This window comes from Pristiophorus japonicus, chromosome 1 (assembly GCF_044704955.1).
Source record: "Pristiophorus japonicus isolate sPriJap1 chromosome 1, sPriJap1.hap1, whole genome shotgun sequence".
Lineage (NCBI taxonomy): Eukaryota > Metazoa > Chordata > Chondrichthyes > Pristiophoridae > Pristiophorus > Pristiophorus japonicus.
Genome location: NC_091977.1, coordinates 203,476,755 through 203,501,912, shown reverse-complemented (window position 1 = coordinate 203,501,912; position 25,158 = coordinate 203,476,755). Strand labels below are relative to the sequence as shown.

The 25,158-nt window shown below is 43.6% G+C and overlaps 1 protein-coding gene across 4 annotated transcripts in view; it reads left to right on the top strand.

Moving 5' to 3' along the window:
* The first annotated feature begins 3,113 nt into the window (after positions 1 to 3,113).
* ythdc1 (YTH N6-methyladenosine RNA binding protein C1) overlaps positions 3,114 to 25,158 on the top strand; it is a 43,600-nt gene continuing 21,555 nt past the window's right edge. Inside the window, exons 1-7 of one of the 4 annotated variants that reach the window (XM_070886203.1) lie at positions 3,114 to 3,253; positions 6,825 to 6,926; positions 9,157 to 9,506; positions 10,137 to 10,542; positions 14,384 to 14,482; positions 14,567 to 14,620; positions 19,826 to 19,920. In XM_070886203.1, coding sequence (XP_070742304.1) covers positions 3,226 to 3,253; positions 6,825 to 6,926; positions 9,157 to 9,506; positions 10,137 to 10,542; positions 14,384 to 14,482; positions 14,567 to 14,620; positions 19,826 to 19,920 — 1,134 coding nt within the window. In that variant the 5' untranslated portion in view covers positions 3,114 to 3,225. The remainder of the gene's footprint in view (positions 3,254 to 6,824; positions 6,927 to 9,156; positions 9,507 to 10,136; positions 10,543 to 14,383; positions 14,483 to 14,566; positions 14,621 to 19,825; positions 19,921 to 25,158) is intronic. The other 3 variants (XM_070886218.1, XM_070886211.1, XM_070886226.1) reach the window with 3 other exon arrangements.

Here is a 25,158-nt window from a genome sequence, read left to right as displayed (position 1 = left end):
ATGTCCTTGTCAGATGCCCTCGACCACCTTTGGGCCTGGAAGGGCCGGGTGCAGACTGGGCAGCACCCTCCTGGGAGGGTTTAGTCTTACTTGGCTCGGGCGAGGCCATAGTAGAGGCACTGGCGGAGTGGCAGGTCTGGGGCCAGGAATGTTGTGATCCTGAGAGATCACATCAGGATCCTGGTCCCCGGAGCCTGAGTCACTAACTGGGGGGTGGCACATTACCAGCACCATCAAGCTGAGGGAGGTCAGGTCGGTGGTGTGCTGCGACACCGGAAGGTCCACTGTGGACCCAGCTGCGAATGCAACACAGAGGTGTCGGGTAGCATGGAGTTGATATTGCATCAGAGCAGCCAAACAGTCTCAAAGCCAGCAGACATGACAGCAGTTTGACGCTCCATGGCAGCAGTATGACACTCTGTGCCCTGTTGCCCAGAGTACATAAGAGCATTCTGAGCTTCCAGGCCCGTAGACATCCTCTCCAATCCAGCATCGATGCGTTCATTCCCTCGTTCGTTCAAACCGGCAATGATGGGCTCTATGGAGTGTGCAGAGTTGTCGACTATGCGGGAGGTGGACTCCTCACCACTTCCAACAGCCTCTCTGGCACCCTTGTCAGTGCCCCCTACATCTGGGAATGCAAGGCCTCCACCCTTCTTTGGTAAGCTGCAACATCGATGGGCTTATCCGAGTCCTCCTCAGCACAACTCCAGTGCGGACTTGCCCTTGGAGAGATGGCACCTGAGGTTGCCTCGGCCCGTCACCATGCTGCAGCCCGTTAGGCCCCGGTGCAGACCCCTATACTACGTCAACGATATCAGACCGTGCATTTCCAGTATCTGAGCTGATGCGTGTGGATGGAAACAGTGACGCGTTGGTGCCATCAATGTCCTCCTCTTCTTCATCAGTCGCATCCCCAAACAATGGAGTGTTCTTGATACTGTCAGAGAGCTTGAGCCCTCAATGTTCTCACTGCTGCTACTTGAGATGTCTGCTACGATGTGGAGAAGGGTCTCATGCAGGCCTCCAGCTGGTCTGCAAGATCTCTCCTCACTTTCCATTGTGCAGGGTGTGCTGCCACTTGGTCTCTTATCTGCAAGCATAAATGGGAGAAGGGCTGCCATGAGAGGGAGATTGATGCATGGAGCGTGCAAATAGCAGACTTCCAGAAGGAAAGGTACCATAGGCACTGGCGCATTCTCAGCAGTACCCTGGCTTACAGGGAAGGCACCATGTCCACCCACGAGCGCCTCAACCCTCTCCTCCAAAAGGTGAGGACCTGGATGTCACCACCAGTCCTCCTTTGCTCCATTCTATTTGTTATGTATGTAAACTTTACTAGTGTGGAAGGCTTGCCACCAGGGGGCACACCTGTTAGAGACCCAAGGGTCACCTACACACCCCAGGCAAGCAGGTATAAAAGGCAGTCTACCGTGCTGCTTCCTCACTCTGGAGTTACATTAGAGATCAAGGTCACAACAATTTGAGCTTACAGTATACAGTCTTGGAGTTATTCTGAACATAACACTATTGTGAGCCAGTTTGGCCGGCAAAACAAACAATGGTGGGCAAGTACCACTGTGATGACGCATCAGAAATGAATGCCCAATGTTTGTCCCTGACATGCCGCTGTAAGTGTGAAATGAAAGGGAGCCTCCATTGCGACAACACACAAGTATATTTATATGGAGTTGTCAACAATGAAATGCTGCTTCAGCAACTAAACAGTGAGGATGGAAAATAAGAGAATGTTGAAGGAGAGGCTCGCAGGTGCAAGGTCGGCAGTAGGTGGAACAGGTACTCACTTTCATAAGACGGATGATATCAGTCAAGCATTTTATGCACTGCATCAGAGTCCTGTTATGAATGGAGGTGCCTGAAACCTCCCCTGCAATCTCCCTCCATGCATTGCTTAACAGCTCACAAGTTGGTCTCCCCACATCAGGATAAATCAGTCTCCTCCTACCCTCAACACCCTGCATGAGGGTCTCCAGCTCAGCATCAGTAAAGCGACTTGCCCGCCTTGGTCCACTAGCACCAGCCATCCTGCTACTCAACTCCTTCCCTCCTCAGGGCCTAGCTGCAAACTCTGGCCTTTAAGAAGGCCAGGGAGCAGCTGGCTCGTTATCGCCACATTAACAAAATGCTGAATTTCTCCATGGTGATCCCGCTTCAATCAAGACACCCACAACTGGGATTTGCAGTTGCGCTTTAGCGTAGGATGCCATTTTTCTTGCTGAATTTTGATTGGGGGCCCACCGCAAAAATTTCGGCGGTGATGGCTCCAAAAATGTCGGGGGGTGTGCCAGCAGAATTTCGACCCCAATGACTTTGGTCTTCCCAAAATTTAGTTGGGGGAATTTCTGCCCATCCAGTAGTGGATGTTGGACAAGCAGTGTGACAATTTAGAGACAGTAGAGGAGTCGAGAGAAGTGGTGGTAAGGTAGATCTGTGTGTCGCTAGCGTACATGTGGAACCTGATGTGTTTTCGGATGATGTTGCCAAGTGGCAGCATGTCGACAAGAAATAGGAAGGGGCCAAGAATATATCCTTGGGGGACTCCAGAGGTAATGGTTTGAGTAGGAAGAGAAACCATTACAGGTGATTCTCTGGCTACGAATGGATAAATAAGAATGGAACCAGACAAGTGCAGTCCCACCCAGCTGGACAACAGAAGAGAGGAATTGGAGAATGATAGTGTAGTCAACCATGTCAAAGGCTGAAGGCAGGTTGAGAAGGAATAGTTTACCATGATCACAGTCACATAGGAGATCATGGAGAAAAAAATTGAAGTATTATTGCAGAACAAGACTATCAGGAAAGACAGGCCAATGTATCAGGTGTGGACCTTTTGTCAGAAATGTTGTTATATTCCAGCAATTTATCATTGCAGATTTTCAGTTTATTTGTTTTAACTGTGGTGGCAGAGTTCGGTTATGGTGGATTAAATCAGCGAAACATTGTTTTTGATGAAGCCAAGGTTCACCCCACTGCTAACTACAATGATAACTCCACTGGGTTAACGTGTCACCCCAAGGCTCGGGGAACGGGCCGCAGATGCTGATTGTGACGTTGCGGGGGCGCGCATTGTGACGCGGGAGGGCGCGGAGGCCTGTGGGATCACGGCGGCCTGCTTTGACGGCGCCATTTTGCGAGCAGCGGACGGTCGGCGGCAGGAGCAGGAGCGGCGGCAGCAGCAGCAGCAGCCCCGGGGCGGACCCACCCATGGCGGCAGAGAGTCGGGACGATAAAGGTAAACAAGCGCGCCGTCATCGCTCTCCCCATGTTCTGTGGTTGAGACCGGAAGAGGGGAAGGGCCTGGGCCTGGGCCTCTTTTGTTTAAATGAAACGAGATAGAGCCGCCGCGGGGCCGCCCGGATCCGGGCCTCGGAGAGAGGAGAGGAGAGGAGAGGGGACTGACTGAGGTCCGTGTGCCCGTCGCTCTGTCTGCGGCCCACCTCTCCCAGCGGTGTCGTGCCCGAGTCCCTTCCACATTTGGACAGCTCCGGGGGGGCTGCTGCCGCCATGTTACTGATGTCAGCCGCTCGCCAAGGCCTCTGTCCCGCTGGAGAGAGCACCAGGGCCCGGCTGCTGCAGAGAGTTTGTGTTGCAGCCGATGTACGATCAGGAGCTGTGACTCAGTGGGTAACACTCTCGCCTCGGTTTAAGTCCCACTCCAGAGACTTAAACACAAAAATCCAGACTGACACTCCAGTGCAGCGCTGAGGGAGTGCAGCACTGTCGGACGTGCCGTCTTTTGAATGAGACTTAAACCGAGACATCATCTTTCCCCTCGGGTGGATGTAAAAGATCACATGGCACAATTTCGAAGACGAGCAGGGAGTTATCCCCGATGTCCTGGCCAATATTTATCCCTTAACTAATGCCTAAAACTGATTATAAAATTGCTGCTTGCTGTGTAAAAATTCACTGAAAAATTGACTACTTAAAAAATACTTAATTGGTTGTAAAGTGCTTTGGGATGTCCTGAGGTTGTGAACGGCACTATCTTTCTTGTCGCCTTCCCCATACGTAAGTGAAACTACTGTTTGCCCAGTAGCGAGTTGGAACCTGGCCCTTTACCGAAACAAGGATAATTTAGTCCAGGCATCTGCCAGCCATGCATTATCTGCATTAAAGGAAGAGTGTTACTTGGTTTGTATCTCTTCCCAAGAGTTAAAATTCTTTAAAATATCTAGATCAAGTGCTGCTCACCTCCTATCCCAGCCTGTGGTGATTGGAGCTTGCGGTATAAAAGGACTTGCAATTTATTGCACAACTGACTGTCTCTTTGTATCCCCATTTGCCCACCAGTGGGAATAATTCACTAATTACCCATAGTAGAGCCCCAGGTTTCACTCACCAAGCTGCTCCTCTCTTGGTGCTGCTGCTCCTGGCTTTTCAAGAAATTCTGCACCCCACATATCCTCCCTCCCAATTCCCTTGCCGTGAGCCCCTATTCTCCAGTCCCTTGTCGCCCTCTCCCCTACTACCCAAGTCCCATTCTCCTACACGCCCTCCTCCATCCCAGTCACCTGCCCTCCACCCCGAGTCACAATATCCAATCATGTCTTGATCTCCCAATACAGATTCCTAATGTCCTGCATCCTAGACTGTTCAGCCTCCTCCAGCCCAAGCCTGAACCTCTCCACTGCATGTCCCTCTTTATCAGTTGGTCCCGTTTCTAGTTAGCCCTGAGCAGGAAGGGGGTGCTGATGATGTACCACAAAATTTAAAAGGCACAGTTCCCCGAGCAGTCAAAAGCAGAGGCTAGGAGACCCACGTCCACTCTTGAGAACAGCACTCCGTTGGTCAGAAATGGCCCCCCCGGGCTGTTTGTTTAGTCCAGGGGTGTCAAACAATCTGTTGGCAAATTGGTTGACTGGTGGCTATCATAGTTATGATATGTCAGTGTCCTGGCTGCTTTTTCCCTACTTTCTCCTCCTTAAGGAGGTAAAAGCCAATTGTAGCATCTTGCATTTTATGGTACAATGTGACAGTGGAACTGGTATGCTGCACTTGAAGGGCAATCCGATTTGACGAGCATGCATGAATCACTGAGACAAGATCACAGCTGAGTGTGGATGGATTGTCGGGTGGGTTTTTCTACCATTAACTGAGTTGGAGGAAAACTACTGTATTGGTATCATGTAATGTAATAAAAGAAAAGACTTACATTAATATCGCCCCTTTCATGGCTACTGGACAACTTAAAGCACTTTACAGCCAATGAAGTACTTTTGGAATGTAGTCATGTGGGAAACACGCAGCCAGTTTGCACACAGCAAACTCCTACAAACAACAATGTGATAATGACCAGATAACGGTGATTGAGGGATAAATATTGGCCAGGTCATTGGGGATGACTCCCCTTATGAATATTAGCCTTAATTTGGTTCTTGTTAACCTGCCTCATCTAGCCACAGAGTAGCCAAGTACATAAAGCTGACAATTGAGAAAACACATGCAAGTGTTTTTTGAGCAGTTTATTTTGGAGAGAGTATTAGATGAGCTGGGGAATTGATTGCTGACACAGCATCTGGAATACATTTTTATACAAAATGCAATACTTCTATTCCAAAATGCACAAGTTATTGCTGAGGCAAATCTGCACTGTTTCTTCTATTCCTAGTGTACATTAAAAAAAAATTGGGACATGATCTAGCAGGAAATCCAGCTGTAGTTTTGAGGTTAGAAACAACAATTAGTTTAATCTCAATGGCAGTGACCTGATCTGTTAATTTTTTAGTCTTTGGGTACTGCTGTTGCTATCTGGGAATTAAGGACTGTATTTATTAAATGCTGGCTGATGGACTAGCATTTAACACTTGCTGGTGCAGAGATTTTACAGTTGTCCAGCTTTGTTTTTAAGAATTTCCGGAATCCATACTCACCTCCTACTTGAACCAGAGGACGGTGAGTCTTTGGAAAAGAAATACTTGATAACATTCAATCTAACTCTTGGCCTATGTATTTCATTCACGTACTCCTCTCTATCCATCTCAAGAAACTAATCCAACTGCAGGTAGTTGATTTCTGAGACTCAACTACATCATAAATCTGCCATACATAGGCCCATTCTCCAAACTTATCTAAATAGGCCTTCAACCTATTGATTTGGTATTCTGCCCCCAATCCAAATAATCAAAACATTGAGCCTTGCAGGACTCTACTTTATATTTGCATGGGGCCTTGCCAGTCGAAGTGGAGCAAGGGATGGGGGGGGGGGGCTTTAATTAGTACTGTGTACAGTTCTAGGGTGAGGGGTTATAGTTACAAGAAGAGACTTGAGAAGTTGGCATTTTTCACTGAGCTATGAAGGTTTGAAGGCTTCAAGATTATGAAGTGGTGGTAGAGAGTTTCTACTGAATGATGAGATGATGATGGTAGGCACACATTGAAGATAATTATAAAAAAATAAAAGTTGAGGTTTAAAAAGAAGTCTTTATACAACGAGTAGTAAGAATGAAATTATCTGCCACAATTGCTGCCGTCCGTAAGTACTTTCAAACAGGAATGGATAGTTGCTCGCGAAAGAGCAACATTAAAGGGTGTAGGGAACAAGCAATGGAGTGGGATTAGACGAGGCATCACATTCAGAGAAAAGGAATGTTTATAGAGTGGAAATGTGAAGTGAGAGTTTTTCCAGATTGAAAATACAACAGTAAACATATTCATCTAGTTTATTCTTATCAAAGGTTGCATTGAAATGCTGTCTAAAGTTTCTTTATAAAATTGCAACATCCAACCCTTTGTAATTTATTATAAGCAGACTTGCGACAAAGCAAAAATGTAAGGAAACAGTTGAATTTTTTGTCTTTCAGATGGTGAAGTCAACGTTTTGGATGATATCTTGACGGAAGCTCCTGATCAAGATGATGAGCTTTATAACCCCGAAAGTGAACAAGACATTAGTGAGAAGAAAGGTAAGTTTGACGTAATGGAACTTTTTGGTGCATATTCTGGAGTTTTTAAAGTTCCGGCAATGCCATCCAAGAGCCCTTTGAGTCATCGTGACAGGGTGCAATTGGTTTGCTCGTGTTGTGGATGCAATAAAATTTCTTGGTTTGATGCGTCCAAGGCTGAGCTGGTTCTGTTTATGACCTGTAATAGGGCTTATTTTTTCAGTGTGGGTTTACGATTGTTTTTAAGAAAAAAGATCGTGATCTTCGGGTTCGTTTCAGCATTAATTTGTGAGCTGCGAACTTTAATAAAGAAAAGTTTTTGAGATTTTTAAATGAATCACAAGTTTAAGGGTGACATTTGTACCTCTCCAGTCCGGCACGTACCAGAGAATTTTCCGCACCATGGGAGGTCATGCCGAACCTAGCGTTGTCAGCAGTACTCTAGACTTACCGAGTGTTGCTGAAAATGCGTTCCATGCAGAAGCCTTTTTTTTTATTTGTTCACGGGATGTGGGCGTCGTTGGCAAGGCCAGCATTTATTGGCCATCCCTAATTGCCCTTGAGAAGATGGTGGTGAGCCGTGTTCTTAAACCACTGCAGTCCGTGTGGTGAAGGTACTCCCACAGTACTGTTAGGGAGGGAATTTCAGGATTTTGACCCAGCGACGATGAAGGAACAGTGATATGCTTCCAAATCAGGATGGTATGTGACTTGGAGAGGAAGGTGGAGGTGTACACATGTGCTTGCTGACCTTGTCCTTCTAGGTGGTAGAGGTCGTGGGTTGGGAGGTGCTGTCGAAGAAGCCTTGGTGAATTGCTGCAGTGCATCTTGTAGATGGTACACACTGCAGCCACGGTGGGAGGGGGTGGATGATTAAGTTGTTAGATGGGGTGCCAAAGTGGGCTGCTTTGTCCTGGATGGTGTCGAGGTTCTTGAGCGTTATGGGAGCTGCATTCATCCAGGCAAGTGGAGAGTATTCCATCACACTCCTTGTAGATGGGGGGGGGGGAAAGGCTTGGGGAGTCGGGAGGTGGGACACTCACCACAGATTACCCAGCCTCTGACCTCTTGTTGCCACAGTATTTATGTGGCTGGTCCAGTTAAGTTTCTGGTCAATGGTGACCCCCCCAGGATGTTGATGGTAGGGGATTCGGCAATGGTAATCGGTGTTTAGACTCTCGCTTGCAGCGATGTTCTGGGGCTGTGCTGATTGACCTCTAACCACCACAGCCATCTTCCTTTGTGCTAGGTATGACTCCAGCCAGTGGAGAATTTCCCCCCCTGATTCCCATTGGCTTCAGTTTTACTAGGGATCCTTGATGCCACACTCTTGTCAAATGCTGCCTTGATGTCGAGGGCAGGCACTCTCACCTCGTGCCTGGAATTCAGTTCTTTTGTCCATGTTTGGACCAAGGCTGTAATGAAGTCTGGAGCCGAGTGGTCCTGACGGAACCGAAACCGGGCATCAGTGAACAGGTTATTGGTGAGTAAATGCCGCTTACTTGGAGTAAGTGCCCCTCCTACTGCGCAGCATTTCTCAGGCCCAGCTTCGGCACTTCAGTCAGTCGCCTCGCTCCCTCTCCACGTTGATCCGACCAAGGAGGGGGCAGTGGGGAGAAGAGGAGCGGCCAGCCCCAGGACATAGCGCGCCGACCCGACTCTGGAGGAACAGCGGGGAGAAGAGGAGTAGCCAGCCCAAGACAGCGTGGGTCGCGGCCCCTCGTTGGGAATTATGCCGGACCAGGGATGTTGCCGGACCAAAGAGTCCCGGATTGGAGAGGTACAACATGTATTGTGTCTCATGCTTTGTTTTGGGTTGCTTAGTATGTGTATTGCCTCGTTACCTCAGTCTTGGCTGTTTCTACGCTAAAGGCAAAGTACAGCCCAGTCACAATTTCTTTATTTGAATGGTCACGTGTTGTAATTTATCAAGAATAGTAGCTTTTGATGAATGGACAATAGAGAAAATGGATGTTTTAAAGCATGTATTTAATGTGTTTTAACTTGTGAAACTACCAATGACAAAAGGCTATTTCAGCAGCTCTTCACAACTGCAGAGAATATCTTTATTGCGTATAAAACCATGAAAGCACATGTATTATTTAATCATTTTGTTTTTAATTATAGATATTACAACTAGTCTCTCCATACAACTGAACCATTATATTTTCACTTGTCATGATTTTGATTGTGTATATAACTGCTACATTTTTTTGAGATGTAAAGGATGTTAACCTTCTTTATTGAACAGCATCAAAAAGAAAAAATGAAAAGGAGAGGGCTGACAGTGGTGATGGGAAAAGGCAGAAATCTTCAAGCCATTCGGTGCGACAAGTTAGCAAAAGATCTTCCTGCCCGTCTGCAGGAGACAACATAAAGGCTTCTATTTCAAAAGGTAGACATGTATCGACCTTTAAGAAGGATGAATACCAGCGATATGAACGAAGCAAAACTGCAAGCAGTGACAGAAAGAACCATACACAGGGTGGGAGTTCCAGGGAGTCGCAGAAAGATCGAACTGACAAAGTGGGGAGTAGAAGAAGAGAGTCCGACAGAAAAACTAAAGCACCAACTCCAGATGAGTCGGAAACTTATAGCATGGTAAGGCAAAGCTGAGTAGAGTTTCTAAAATAGTTGATGTTTGCATCTACCGTGTTTTCTGGAATAAAAGACCCTCCATGCTGTGCACCCACCTTCAACTAAGAGCATTGACATTTTCCTGCTGTTCGAAGCCACTAGTTCTGGCAAATAGCAGTTAGACAGGAGCAAGATTGTTTACATTTTTCCTGACTTCAAGGAATGGTTGTCACGGGGTAAATACAATGACAGTCAAGTCCTATCTCTTAAAAAGTGTTCCAACAGTGAGTGAGTGTGCACAGTAAAAACAGATAATAGGTAGCCCATTGCAACCAATGATCCTGTATGGATGCATTGCAATGAGACACTTACTTTTGTTGCTCTAGCACATCTGAAAAATAGAGAGCTCCATGGAAGAGGTCTATAATTGGAGATATCTGCTTGAAGTTGTGGAAGGCCTGGAGTTCATTCCGGTTGCAGATGGAGAGGTGTAGACGGAACCAGAGAAACAAAGATTGCTAAAACAGAGAACAGCAGAAAGGGATATAATGCTGGCGAACATTTTTTGTATACATAACCTGTCTTGGTTGATAGTGCTCTGATGTTATTTAATTTGAAAATACCTATTTTACCAAACTTATATTTTTAATGCAGAAGACTATAAGGAATGTCGACGAAAGTGTAAAAGTGCATAGATCAAGCCATTCCTCTAAAGAAGAGGTTCATTCTGATTATCAGTCTGAAGCAGAGGTTGAGACTGATGGAAATACCTCATCTGAAGACCAAGAAAACCAAGATGAAGCAGTAGATGAGATAAAACCTGATGAGGATGATGCTGAGGAAGAGAAGGAGGGGGAGGAAGAAGTAGAGGAGGAAGAATATGAACGGGATATGTCTGAACAAGGTGATTTCAGAGAAAGAGATCCTAGAGAAAGCAAGGAGGAAGGCCATGAACAGGATTATGACACGCGTAGTGAAGCCAGTGACTCTGACTCGGAGTCTGTCTCGTTTTCTGACGGAGAATCTGCCACCCGATCTGGTTCTGGTTCCGATGCATCAGGTACATTTCAATTTTGAAAGCATGTATAAAAGTTTTGACACTTATCCTACACTAGATACTTTTATAATTAACGCATGCATGTTTTCAAATTGAATCAAAAATAGTGCTAAGGCAAAAAATGCAGTTTGCCATTTAATTTTGTATAAAATTCAGTGTATAAATCACTTCCTTAACTATTTGCTTACAAATTGCACAGGTATATGTTGATTCATAAGTGGGTATCCAATTATAGACTTGTAGAAACTACCTTGTCTTAAAAGTTATATGGATACAGACCTAGTGATAGACTCCATTGCAGATTGATGCTTAACATCCCATTAATGAGTTAGCTGACCTAGAAGTTATCAATGACTATACGCATCCATTAGCAGTCCCTTTGTTTGCTGAAAAGTGCTGCAAAAATTCAGTTATGCATGCCAAATCATTGCCCTGAACATTTATGCCATTTGTTTGGCTGAAAATCAGGCCGTTGGAATTGATTTTTGCTGATCAAATGGTAATTTTCTTTTTGAAGTTGCTCTGAAACGCAAGGTTGGAGCAGGAAACCAGAAGAGAAACGGTAAGTTAAAAGATTGGGGGGTGGGGCGGAGAGTTTAAAATCGAGTATATATTTAAACAAAAGACTGCGACTATTCCTCTAGTTAAGCTTATTGACTTGGAAACTAATTGCAACGATCATCAATTGACTTTTAGATTAACTTGGTGCTCGATTGAGCCACTTGGGATAAATGACTTGACAAAATGATTCCGCACCTTCACAGTGCTGGGCTTTAAATCCTCCAAGCCAGTTTTCCAATTTATGCAGCAGCTAAGAGGGCAAGAAAGGCATTTTTAAAATATATTTAGATTAAAAAAATGAGATGTTTGTTTTATTGAGGTAACATTGCAGTAAAACAAATATTCATTTTGAGTATCTTTATTACTGAAAGATTGGTGTTTTTCAGTTTCGCTGCCCAAGTTGAAAAATTAGAAAAGCAGTCAGTCCAGAAAGCCAGAAGTTACCTTGAACCCACTGCAGTGCATGAATTGAGTCTATCTGAAATTTATTCTACCGGGAATCATACTAATCATATTTTATAATAGTGCCATTAGCATTTCATGTCACATGTTTGAGTAAATGCTCCAATTCCTACCTTGTGGATAGGTATATTATGGAAATGGAGACTAGGGAGGGAAAAATGAGTAGATTGTTGGATACAGTGAGCAGATACAAAAACAGATGCAGTACAGCAGTCTGTCTAAATGTATCTACCTGCATCCTAATCCATGTAATTCATTTAGTTAAAATCTCCATACATGATTCGATTGTGATTACCTTAACTTCCAAATTTTTACAGTCTGATTTTTGTTTTGTGGTTTTAAGCAGTGGGCTTAATCCAAATGTTGTCAACTAATATAACTGATATCCAGAACTATCCTCCCATTTGCTTGTGTTTTGGGAAAGGGTGGGAATATGTCAACCTAATGTATAATGATTCAGGGGGTTGAAAATTATTAAATTTTTTTTGGCTGTGCAGTTCAGGGCTCTATGTTGCTACCATTGCAGTGGTCATGGCTCCTCATGAGGTTGGCCACAATACCCAGTTAATGCTGGTCTGATCAAATTTAAAATGTACTGTCGAACCCGCTTAATTGCAACCGCAGATTGCAATAAAACAGGAAATTCTATAAAGTGAGAAGCAACAAAAATCAACTGGTCTGGTGTGTAGCTTCCTTTTATTTGCCTGAGCATTTCCACACTCAGTTTTCTGGCAAGCTCATTAGCTTTAGCTTTTGACAGGCAGCTGTCAAACTGAACTTTGAGCACTTTTGTGATTTAAACCACCTAATAAACAGTACTACTTACAACCAATGTTCCCTGCAAGCTGCACTTTGTTCTGCGCGGCCTGTTATAATGTGCGGTTCCTTTAAATTTCTGCACATGCGCAATGCTTACAATGGAAAAACCTGTGCGGGACCTTGCAGGTTGCTGCACGGCCACGAAGCTGAGGAAACATTGCTTACAGCATTGGCCATCTTTTTTTTTTTCCTGGTTCTCTATATTTTTCCCTTCTTAGTCCAGATTTCTTTTCAAAATTATAGAAACCCGCGATTCGGGCATGCCATGTTTCTGTGTGACTCGCTTTTGAATCTTCAATTCCTGCATGCTGTTCAAAACATCCTCTTCCGCACGCAGCTCCAAGTTGCATGCTGTTTTTCGTTGGGCCACCTTGAAAAGCAATTGGAATTCCATGCCACACTAACAGACATTGGCAACAAATGGTAAATTCTTTTTAGGCATAGTGACCAACAGATTGAAAAGTGAAAAGTCTCGTTAAAGCAAGATTTCTGCATGACACACTTTTCACAATAGGATGCAGGGAAAAAAAGGACCATAGAAGTGATTGCATTAAAAAGAGAATTGCAATTAAGCGATTTTTGGCTTTCTGTTTTAACATAACCACTAAAGTTTCTGACTGGGTGGCCATGCTGACTGCTTGGTGACTAAACGTAGAGCACTGCTGATCCAGGACCTAATAGTGCCAAATCTTCAGATCCTCAACCTGCACTGTAGCAGTACAGTTGACTTCAGATAAATGACCATCTGATCAAAGCATAGAATGCTCATGTACTAAACCATTTACCATTGTAGAATTCCTGATTAAAGCAAAATCTTTATTTGAACACAAAACATTTTAAATTATTCAGGTATTTTGTTGCCAAATTTCACCGACAAGGCACATTTTTAGGGCTCTTGTGCTAGTGTGCTATAAGATAGTTGTATATCTGCTATTGTGGTCTGATATTGGTCCAGTATTCTGTTACTTCACACCAGTGGTGCTGCAAAGCCAATTTTTCCCCCCTGAATTTTGTACTTAGCGAAGGGTTGTCGGTATTCGGGAATGGAATGATTTCCATATTGATCACCTAGTATTTGCATCAATCACTCCCAGGTTAATCATAGTGTGGTCAGCTGCAGAGTAAAGCTCCCTCTACTCTGCCCCAACAATTTGTTTCAGCCAAAGCCTCAGCAGGACACTTGCTACACGAGTTGCCACTTTTCTATTTCCTACATTTGCCATTCTGTGGCCCTCTGATTAGTGTCAAATTGGAGACAGTTTTGTGTTACAGGCACATGTCCATTGGGAACTGGATAGAGGCTATCCTTTACAGCCAGGAGACTTTCAAATCCTCATTCTGGGCTTGATTTGAGCCCAGAGGTGAAGGGCCAGTTTTTACACTACCTTTCTCGGATCTTGGTTTTTAAGTTGGCCTTGGTGGCGCCATATGATTTTTCCCATTTGAAAAGTGCCGACTGTCCTGTCAGCACTTAGTCAGAAGGACCTAAAATATCAGGCGACTAACCAAACCTTTCCGTGTGCATACATGAAGCTGTACCGTCATCCTATTCTATATCAGTGTATAGTCATTCAGCTGCATCACTGTTTACATGGTGTTGGTACTCCACCGGTGGGAGCAATATAATGATAGCAACAGTATTTGTTTTGTTAATTGATCGGTTCAATTTGAAACACAAAATTTCACGGGCGAGACAAAGATTTATAAATTGGTTAATCTTGGCTCCAGTTTTATAATTTTGTTTCAGATCAGCTCTGTAGTTATCTGGATTCAACTGTACGTTTTCAAACACTGAAAGCTGCTAGTGTGCTGTGTATGTGCCTAGTAGCAGATACTGGGCACTGCAACAATATGGTTCAGTTTATATACCGTTTACTGATCTATAACTTTCATCAGGTCCAGACCAAATTTAGTGGAATTTTCAACCCTCATCATTCATACTACAGTCAGTGATTCTTAGAACATAATTAAATAGAATTGTTACAAATTAAATTTTCTTCAGACGATGAGACAGATAAAAAGGAGAAGAAAAAGCGGTCTAGAGACATTTCTCCAATTGTGTTTGATAGGAGTGAAAGCTCAGCGTCCGATTCATATGCAGGTATGTTTTGTGTTTCATTTGGAACTTGTTGTGCTTGGAGCTTAAACAGCAAGGGCCTAATGGGTTTTGTGTACTGTAATGCAGGATCAGAGAAGAAACATGAGAAGCTGTCATCATCTGTGCGTGCAGTTCGTAAAGGTATGGAAACGACTAGCTTGGAGGTTAGCATAAGGCAGCACACCCTCAATGTGCTGCTGTGCAGCTTGAAAAGCAACTGTTAGGTTAAGTGTCATACTTGACCTCTTTGGACAATGCTCTGAGCTCTAAAATAAATATTGTATGTCTTTATAACTCACTAAAGATGCAATGCTCCATAATTTATAAACCTCAACTGAAAGCTGGGAGATTCTACTGTAAAATGGTGGAAAGCGAACATTGATAAATCATTCAACATGCAGCTCATTTTCAGTAAAAGTTCAAAAGTTCATTTTTTTGGTTTAACACGTTTTAACTGGGGAAAAAAAACTATTGGGTTGTGGTTCCACGTGTGCATAATTTCCCCCAGCAAATTTAGTTTTGTTTTTATATGATCTACACATTTTCTGTTCCTTTTGCTGGGGCGTATTTAGCATTCAAAATGAGCTGCTTGTGCCGAGCCACGCTGTTCTTGCTGCATCATGACAACTTGCTGGTACACATACTGCACAGATGATTTTTGAGCAGATTTCTGCCTGAATTTAGGGAATTTGGGGCTTCCCCTATGAATTCTGTCTCCTCTGCTCCCTCACTAGGAAACCCTAGGATTCTGCAGCACGATTGTAGAACTGCTTCTTGAAATGGTTGTGCAGTGTTAATGTGTCATAAGCCTGTATGTAGTCCCAAGCAACTCTGTGTAACTAACAGCAAATGAGTTGGGCTTTTGAAGAGGGGGATTCAGAAATTGTGTAGCATTGTAACTTTATAGATTATATACTCAAAGTCTTGGAGTAAATCCCTTACTCAAAAGAAAGATTAAAAATTTGAAATGGGCCTTTTATGTTTAAAATCCTACTTGTTCTGTTTCTCCTGCTAAACAGTGGACTGTTGTAATCAAAATTACTCTTCTAATCAATAATGCTATTTGCACCAATTCTTGGAAGAGGCTGGGAGAGCAGAAACAAAATGAATTGTGATGTTTGTAATTGATTTTGGCAAATGCTTTTGTCCTACTTTTATTGACTAATTGATGATTTTTATTTTATTTACCTTAATTGGGGTATACGGTTTGGCAAGATTGCCAAAATACCCACGGTTAATGTCTGCTCCTATTGCTGGTTCCTCAGTTTCCTCACAAAGGCAGTTTTTCCTAAGGAATCAAATAAAGCAAAGGGTATTGATCAAAATTTCTGTTCACTCATTTATCTTCCACATATGTGGGATAAGTCCATCATCAGGGACTAGAAATCCTTTGAGAGTCTTCCCATTCTGAACAGCTGCCAATGATGAATCTTTTTCTGCCACTGTCTTCCTAATGCTTTCCTAAAGGAGTCGTTTCTTGAACTGGCTGGTGGTCTTGTATCCACAATTTTGATTTTCTGAGCATTTCCAAGTTGAGGCAGTCTCCAAATTGCATTGTTGCTGTAACCAGTACCTGAGTGTTTTCTGCTGAGTTGATGGCTTGCTTTCAGTTAATGGTGCTATGTTATTAACATGGCACCTGTTTGGTTTTGTCAAAATGTAATCATTTTTAACATGTGAATTGATTACAGCAGTGTAAATGTCATGCCCCCAACTTTTATATTGAGTGGTATTAGTTGCATAAGTTAGCCCAAGTTTCACAAGTGTGGCTTGCATTCAGGATTTTATATATATTTTTGCGAGAAATGGAGGCCAGATTCTTTTTATGGGTTTGACCAAGCAATGGGCAGTGAAAATGTTTTTTGTAAAATCTAGGTTGAGATTTTTGTTAAAATCTAATGCAGCATTTTGCCAGAAATAGGATTATATGGAGTTTTATTTCTCACCAATGGAAATCAGCTGCTGCACCAAAGTTTCTCCAGGCAGCTTTTGGACACTTATTGGCTGCAGCAGGAGTGGGAGAAGCCTGGGAACAGGAAAAATTGCAGACGAACAATTATTTAATACCCTTCCTGAAAATGGTTGATTACTGTGTATATGATTTTTTTGTAAGACCGTGTTTTTTCTAGTTTTACAGAGAGCTTCAATGCAAATTATCATTAAGCTGGAGTTAGATGTGTGTGCTTATGAAATGATTGTATATGTCAACAAATATAAAGTAGTTATACTTAAAAGTGCATTGAGGGATTAAGGCATATGTTCTGATTATAATTCTGTTCTCCATTTGATGTGTCTGACCTGTTATACAAAACTAGAGATCAGAAAGGCTGTTTGAGTGAACTGACAGCTTATATATTGGATACTGTTGGTGTGGAACCAACTATATGGAGGCAAGTTTTAATGCTATCAAAACCAATGCAGCTTCAATCCTGTTTGTACCACCAAACTTCTTGCTGCAAATTAGAAAGAGAAATTACTCCTCTTAGTGCAGTTTGGCTTCAATTTCGGACACCATTCATTTTTAAAAGTTCAGATTTTAATGTGATTGACCTCCCAGTTGAAGCTGCCATTGTTGCTTCATTTCCAAGGATGGATGCTTAAACATGGCATTTGATTGCTTTACCTTGCCTCTTGGCAGTACCTGCTATGCAACCAACAGCAAATGGTGGTTTCTTTGGTGTTATTTCATTGCCCATCAGAAATGTGGCAAGGATGGCAACTCCAATTAAAGATCCAATCATGCTTTTAAAAAGTTTTCAAATGCAGCTTGTGAATAGAATATTTACATGGGTGTATGTTTTTATATTAAAGAATTAGGCCTGATCATAAAATATTCCATTAATTATTCCATAGAAAGTAATTTATGTCCAAACAATGGACAACTTGGTTGTGTAAGTCAGCCTATTTTAATACTTGGAGAGTTAGGAGTGGAACAGCTTTTTATTTGTTGTTCGCATCAAGTGCTCTCTGGTCATATATAGTGCAGCCATGTGCAGGGATATGATCTCTCAGCTGTCATTGTTTCTGTGCCATTACCTCCTATTGCAGCAATGATTCCCAATCATCCTTTCTGGGTGAGTTTGCCAAAATTAGAATAATATCCTAGAACCTTACAGCACAGAAGGAGGCCATTCGGTCCATCATGCCTATAGTGGCTTTGAAAGAGCAGTCATGCTTAATCCCATCTCTGCTTTTTGTTTGTAACCTACAGGCCTAATTTAGGCCTACTTGTATTCAATTATAGGCAGTCCTGAACTGTTTACCATGGCTGCCTTAGAATTCCAATGAGGTTGTCCAATTTTATTTTACTTTGGACTTTTACAACTGTCAAATGTCTTGTTCAAATTAAAACTCAAAACCCAGTGGCAAAAGGACTATGGGCTCAAGTGTCGGGTGGAGTTGCTTTTTTGGAGCAACTAGTTTAGTTTTGAGTATCTTCGAAATCGCAATTCTCGGCATTTAGTTTGCTCCAGTTCCAGTGAGTTAGTTTAGTTTTAGTTTTTTTTTCAAAAGTGGGTGTATCCAGCCACTTATGCCTGTTTTGCAAGTTTAGGCAACGAAAACTTAGTCCAAACTAACTTAGAATGGAGTAGGTGTCCACTTACCTAGAGTTAAAAACCTTACCTAGAGTTAAGTTCAGTGCAGGCACAGCCAGAGATGGGGGGGTGAGAAGCATTAAACACAAAGGACTAAAGCATTAAACACATCACTTAAAATGGCCTAAAACCTCTTGCGATGATATTTTGCCTTATATCTGCTGAGTGAGAACAGTTGTTTCTCTTTTTATAAATAAGCAAGTGCAGGCTCCCGGCTGAGGCAGACACATCAACATCGACGGGGAGGACGAGACGAGACGATTAGAGGATTTTCCAAAGCACTATAAACACCTTCACAACAACAATAAAGAAGCATAAGTACATTTAAAGCACTAAACAAAGCAGTACATTTAAAGCACCAAGCACTAAACGAAGCACAAAAAGTAATAAGCAATTAATTACTAAAAACTAGAAGGAACCCTGCATCTAAAGCACCAAGACCAAAGTAATAAGCAACCAATCCATAACAAATAAAAAAAAAAATAGAAGTCCTACTTTTATGTGAAGGGAATGTGTTTCTGTCCATGTCTCTGTCAATGTCTCTCTCTGTCTCTGTCAGTGTCCGTGTTTCTGACAGTGGGGGGGGGAGGGGTGGAGGCTGAACGCGGGGAGGGGGGGGTGAGAAGGCTGAACGGGGCGGGGGGGTGGGGGGAGAGAGACGGACAAATGTGCATTTACTCAATACAGTTGGGCTGAATAAAAATGAAAATATTTATTAAAAAATACACTAACTCAATTAGTTAAATGAATGGCGAATGTGATCAATTACATTGTCCATGGTCAGCGACAATGTAATCACTACAAGCTAGAGGGAATTTTTTTGGTTGCAGATAATGCAATGAGTTACCGAGTGTGGCCCTAATAAAAACCAGAAAACACGTCCTTGAAAGATGATGTATGATAGTAATATTTTAACAGAAACCGCAGCTATACTTGAAGGGAGCATTGATTGATCAACGCGAAATCCGCTTTGCCACATGACTATTTCACAGTTTGCGATTAAAAGCATTTTTTTAATTAATGCTAGTCAATTACCTTGCAGCCCACAGCCAACTTGATATAATGCGTTGTGTTGTGTTTTTCAGTTGTAAATTTACACTTGTAAACAACGCACGAAAAGGTGCAGTAAACAGTTAACGGGGCTGACCACTGGAGAAAATAACATCCATGTGGGAAGTGTTTTGCTACAGGCTGAACCCAAAAACCCGACCTAGGAGGCTGAATGCGGGGGGGGGCTGAACAGGAGGCTGAACTGCAGAGCATCGGGCTGTGAAGAACTACTGCACATGCGCGCACACTCTAGCGCGTGCATGTGCAGAGGTCCCGGCACTGTTTTTAGTGTCGGGACCTGGCTCCGCCCCCCACCCCTTGTGCTGCGCTACACCTAGGCTGAAGTCTTCCTGAGAAGCTCGGAGAATTAGCGGGTAAGTTTTCGGCGCCATTTTCATTCTAGAAAGTCGGCGCACCTTATGGAGGTTAGCTGTTTTTACAGGGGGGCGGAAACTTGGGCCCAAGGTGCTTATCTGTTGCACTGCACTTTTTACTTTTTACTTTTCTTTTTAAATGATCGTGACAGTCCTCTTGATGAAAGTGTTTTTTATAGGTGGATGTTTGTGTGAGCATTTACTTCTCTGGTACAAAGTTGCTGAGGCCTCTGAATGGAAATCATCGAACAACATTTGCCCTGTAAACAGATGTCAGTTGTGCTATTAGCAGTTATTTGAACTAATTTTACATTTACATTTTACAGATCAAACTAGTAAACTGAAGTATGTTCTTCGAGATGCACGATTTTTCCTCATAAAGAGCAACAACCATGAGAATGTATCCCTGGCAAAGGCTAAGGTACAAGTCTTGTGTACCAGATATCTATATGAAATGAATTTAACTGTACTTTTAATGTTTTAATAACCTAATGTTGGGTGTGCTTGGCATCATTCACAAATTTGTGGCAATCGTGTGTATCCTCCTGTTGGTATAGAGGATGTATTGGAGGTCATAGTACAACATTTTATATCAATTCTCAGATTCTAAATTTATATTGTGACAACAACTTCTATATATTCAGTTTTTAAAGACCTAATTCACAGGTTGAACAGATAGAAATGATGCTTTCTGTGGAGTGTTGTGCCTACACACTGACTTGTAAGGGTAGTCGTTGATATTAAATTTGAGCAGTTAATTTGCATCTTGATCCCACCAGGCAAAGTAGATCCTGCCACATGACTGAGACATGTTCAGGCATTTCTCGGGTTAGACAGCTATTATCAAAGGTTTATTATTATTATGGTAACACAGTCTCGCCATTAATGAATTTGACTTGAAGGGCAAAGCCAAAACAGGTGGCCTGGTCTCTTGATGTGGAGAAAATATTTGCAAGATTGAAAGATTCCTTTTATGAACGTCCACTGCTAAACATGCTAGATTGTACCCGATAACGGAAATGGTTAATCTTAGTCAGGCCAAAGGCACTGGCTGTCTATAAACAATAAGTGGCCGTCCAGAGAAATGGCATATTCACAACTGAGACAGAATGTCTAAGCATCAGTAGGTTAGTGCAGAAGCTACTTACAAGAGTGAGCAGTCAGTGTTCTGGCCACAGTACTTCAGTTTCGTTGACCTTGACATGTGATGTATATTTGTTGTGATGGGGCATTATGTTGCAGCTGTTTAACTTAGTCATCCAACATCAGCATGGTTTGTAAAATGGGACAGCTGATGCGCTTTCCCTTCAAGATTAGAACGCTGTCTTGGTTCTGTCGAGTGATGTTAGCAACAGTTGGGAAGAAACTGATGTGGGGAGGTAATAATGTGACAGTGATGTGGATTTTTTTGTCCATGATTTCTTTTGTTTTTGCCTTAGCTGCTTTTAAATGTCACACTCTAAATAGAGGTCACTCCTACATTGAACTTAATTGTTCAAGAGATGAGAGCCCAGTTTACTGCCAAAATATTTTGACAAACTAATGCTCTGGTTGCAAGGTTTTAAGTAAATGTACCACAAGAACACTTGTTTGTTATTCCTATGAGTTTCTCATCAATTGGATTGGTCAGACTCCATCCCCCTCGTTACCTTCTTAGATTGTTTTATAAATAGTGCATTTGCCCTGTGATCTCACCAAATAGGTTGCTGAGAACAAATGAAAAGGAAAGGGTTTTTAGATCAAAGTTAAATCCTAGACATAAATGTTAGACTGCCAAGTATGATCCTTGTTTTAGAGCGTGGAGATGAACTATAAACAATAAGTGGCCGTCCAGAGAAATGGCATATTCACAACTGAGACAGAATGTCTAAGCATCAGTAGGTTAGTGCAGAAGCTAACGTGTGTGTTTTTTACAAAAAATATTTGTTTTTACTGAGGAGCAAGATTGCTTATTTCTTTCTGGAAAGTACTTCATTTTGACTTGCAGAACTTGAGCAGCAGTAATTCCCAGAAAGAAATGAGATTTCAAAAGTCTTAACTGGTTTGTGAATTGTTTACAGGCTTTTAATAATGTATTAAAATTCTAAGATCATCCAGGAGATAGAGATACACCAGGCTTTTCACCACGAACACTTCTCAAACCATGCTCCCCTGCCTTCTCTCTCACCTCCAACAATAAATGCAAGGAGATTATGGAATTTTTTATTAAAAAGATTGAGAACATCTGTTCAACTGCTTCTACTACTTTCCTCCCTTCCCCATGTCCATTGGGACTAACTTCCCCTCAGTTTCCCTTTGCTATAACCCTGAATTTGCATATTTCTGTAAGTTTCTCTCCTGTCTCCCCTATGCCTTTTCAAAGCTCATTTTGTCAATGAGAGCGACCTCCTGCTCTCTCAACCCTATTCCTACTAAACTGCTGACCGACCAACTTCCCTTGCTGGCTCCAATGTTTGCTGATACAGTTAACGGTTCTCTCTCCTCGGGTATATAACTAGCCTATAATATACTAGCATGGATTGAGGATTGGTTAACTGACACAAAAGAGAGATTAGGAATAAACAGGTAATTTTCAGGTTGGCAGACTTTAACTAGTGGGGGTACTGCAAGGATCAGTGCTTGTGCCTCAGCTATTCACAATCCAGATCAATGATTTGGATAAGGGGACCAAATGTAATATATCCAAGTTTGCTGATGATACAAAGCTAGGTGGGAATGTAAGCTGTGAGGAGGATGCAAAGAGACTTCAAGGGGATATAGACAGGCTAAGTGACTGGGCAAGCACATGGCAAATGGAATATAGGCCCCAAGTTTCCACATGATTTGCTCCTGATTTTTAGGAGCAACTGGTGTAGAATGGAGTATCTTAGAAATCGGAATTCTCGTCATTTAGTTTGCTCCAGTTCTAGTCAGTTAGAACAGTTTCACTTTGGAACAGAATTTTTTTTTCAAAAGGGGGCGTGTCCGGCCACTTATGCCTGTTTTCAAAGTTTCGTGAGTGAAAACTTACTGCAAACTAACTTAGAATGGAGTAAGTGAAGATTTTTGTACGCTCGAAAAAACCTTGTCTACACTTTAGAAAATCAGGCGTAGGTTAGAAATCAGGCGTAGGGAATGGGGAGGGGGGGCGGGTTTAAAGTGAAGTTTACAAACATTAAACACTTCAGTTTTACAAATAAAGAGCCATCATCAATAATAAATGATAAATACATCAATAAATCAACCAATAAATCAATCAAAAAAAAAATCAATAAACAAAACATTTTCTACTTACCAACTGCAGCACCGGGAGCCCTCCAACAGCGTGCTGGGATGTCCCCCCCCCAGTGTGTCTCTGTCAGTGACTCTATCTCTCTGTCTGTCTGTGTGTGTCTCTCATTCTGTGTCTGTCAGTGTCTGTTTCTGACAGCGAGGGGAGGGGGGGAAAGGAGAAGGGGGGGTGGGGGGAAGAGAGAAAGGAGAAGGGAGGGGGGTGGGGAAGGGGAGGGAGGCTGAACGGGCAGGGCCCGTCCCCAGCACCAGATTTACAGGTAGGTGGCGTTGGGTCGGGTTGGGGGGTGGGGGGGGTGTGGTGGTGGTGGGAGGGAGGTTCAGATCCGGAGGCGGAGGGGAGTCAGGTCAGTGTCGGGTCCGGCGGGGGGGGGGGGGGAAGTCGGGTCAGTGTCTGGTCCGGTCCGGGGGGGGGGTGGAGATGAGAGCGGGAGGAGGGTCCAGTCCGCGGGGGAGGGGGGGGGGAGCGGGAGGAGGGTCCAGTCCAGTGGGGGGGGGGGGAGTCAGGTCGGGTCCAATCCGGTGGGGGGGGGGGAGCGGGGGTCGGGTCCAGTCCTGGGGCGGGGGGAGCGGGAGTCAGGTCGGGGGTGGGGGCGGGTGTCTGGTCCGGTCCGGAAGCGGGAGTCGGGTCGGGAGGAAGCAGGAGCTGGCCGTGGGAGGAGCCTTGTTCACGCAGCCCCAGTGAGGCCATTGGGCCAGGGCTGGGGGCTGCGTGCTTCGGCCCCTCCCACAGAGTTTTAGGCGCCTGGAGCTACTGCACATGCGCGCCCACTGTAGCGCGCATGTGCAGAGGTCCCGCCACTGTTTTCAGCGCAGAGACCTGGCTCCGCCCCCTACAGCTCCTGCTGCGCTGCGCCGAGGGCCAGAGGACCTGCAGGGAGCTGGAGAATCTGGAGGTTTTTTTTTAGCCGCACTTTGTGGCGCGAAAAACGGGCGTCCAGGTTGGGACTGCGCCGTTCTAGGCGCGGCTCGAAACTTGGGCCCATAATGTGGAGAAATGTGAAGTTACCCACTTTGGTAGGAAAAATAGAAAAGCCGAGTATTTTTTTAAATGGTGAGAGATTGGGAAACGTTGGTATTAAGAGGGACCTGGGTGTCCTTGTACACGAATCACTGAAAGTTAACACGCAAGCAATTAAAAAAGCAAATGGTATGTTGGCCTTTATTACAAGAGGATTTGAGTATAAGAGTAAAGATGTCTTACTGCAATTATATTGGGCCCTGGTGAGACCACACCTGGAATATTGTGTATAGTTGTGGTCTCCTCACCTAAGGAAGGATATACTTGCCATACAGGGAGTGCAACGAAGGGTCACCAGACTAATTTCTGGGATGTGGGGATTGTCCTATGAGGTGAGATTGAGCAGACTTGGTCTATATTCTCCAGAGTTTAGTAGAATGAGAGCTGATCTAATTGAAACATACAACATTTTTTACAGGGCTTGACTGGGTAGATGCTGGGAGGATGTTTCCCCTGGTTGGAACCAGGGGTCACAGTCTCCAGAATAAGGGGTCGACCATTTCGGACTGAGATGAGGAGAAATGTCTTCACTTGGAGGATGATTAATCTTTGGAATTCTTTACCCCAGTGGGCTGTGGATGCTCAGTCATTGAGTATATTCAAGACAGATGGATAGATTTTTGAATATTAAGGACATCAAGGGATATGGGGATAGTGCAGGCAAGTGGAGTTAAGCTAGAAGATCAGCCATGATTTGGCTCCAAGGGGCCAAATGGCCTATAACTCCTAATTCTTATGTTCTATCCTTCAAATCTGCCGTCATGATCCTTTTGCTCAAAAAAAAACACTTTACCCCTCAGTTCTCGCCCCATCTCCAAAACCTCCCTTTCCTCTCCAGTCCTTGAACGTGTTGTTGCCAAATCCACGCCCATCTTTTCGGGAACTCCTTGTTTGAAACCCTCCGCAGGTTTCCACCCTCGCCACACTACTGAGACTGCTCTCGCCAAGGTCACAAATGACATTTAATTGACTGCGACAAAGGTAAACTATCCCTTCTCATGCTTCTTGACTTGTCTGCAGCCTTTGACATGGTTGACCACAAAATTCTGCTCCAATACCTCTGAATTGTCGTCCAGCTGGATGGGACTGCACTGACCTGGTTCCATTCCCATCTTTCCAGTCGTATTTGCATCTCTTATTTCTCATCATCTAGGTTTCATCATTCGGTGACATAGCATGAGTTCCCCTGCCACCAATTTCATCCCTCTCCCTGGCAACTCTGAGGCTGATGAGGTCTGTTCGCAACCTTGGTGTCATATTTGATCACGCGTTGAGCTTCCTACTTCATAACTTTCCTCACTAAGGCTTGCCATTTCCACTTTCGGAATAACGCACGTCTCCGCTCTTACCTCAACTTATCTGCTGCCA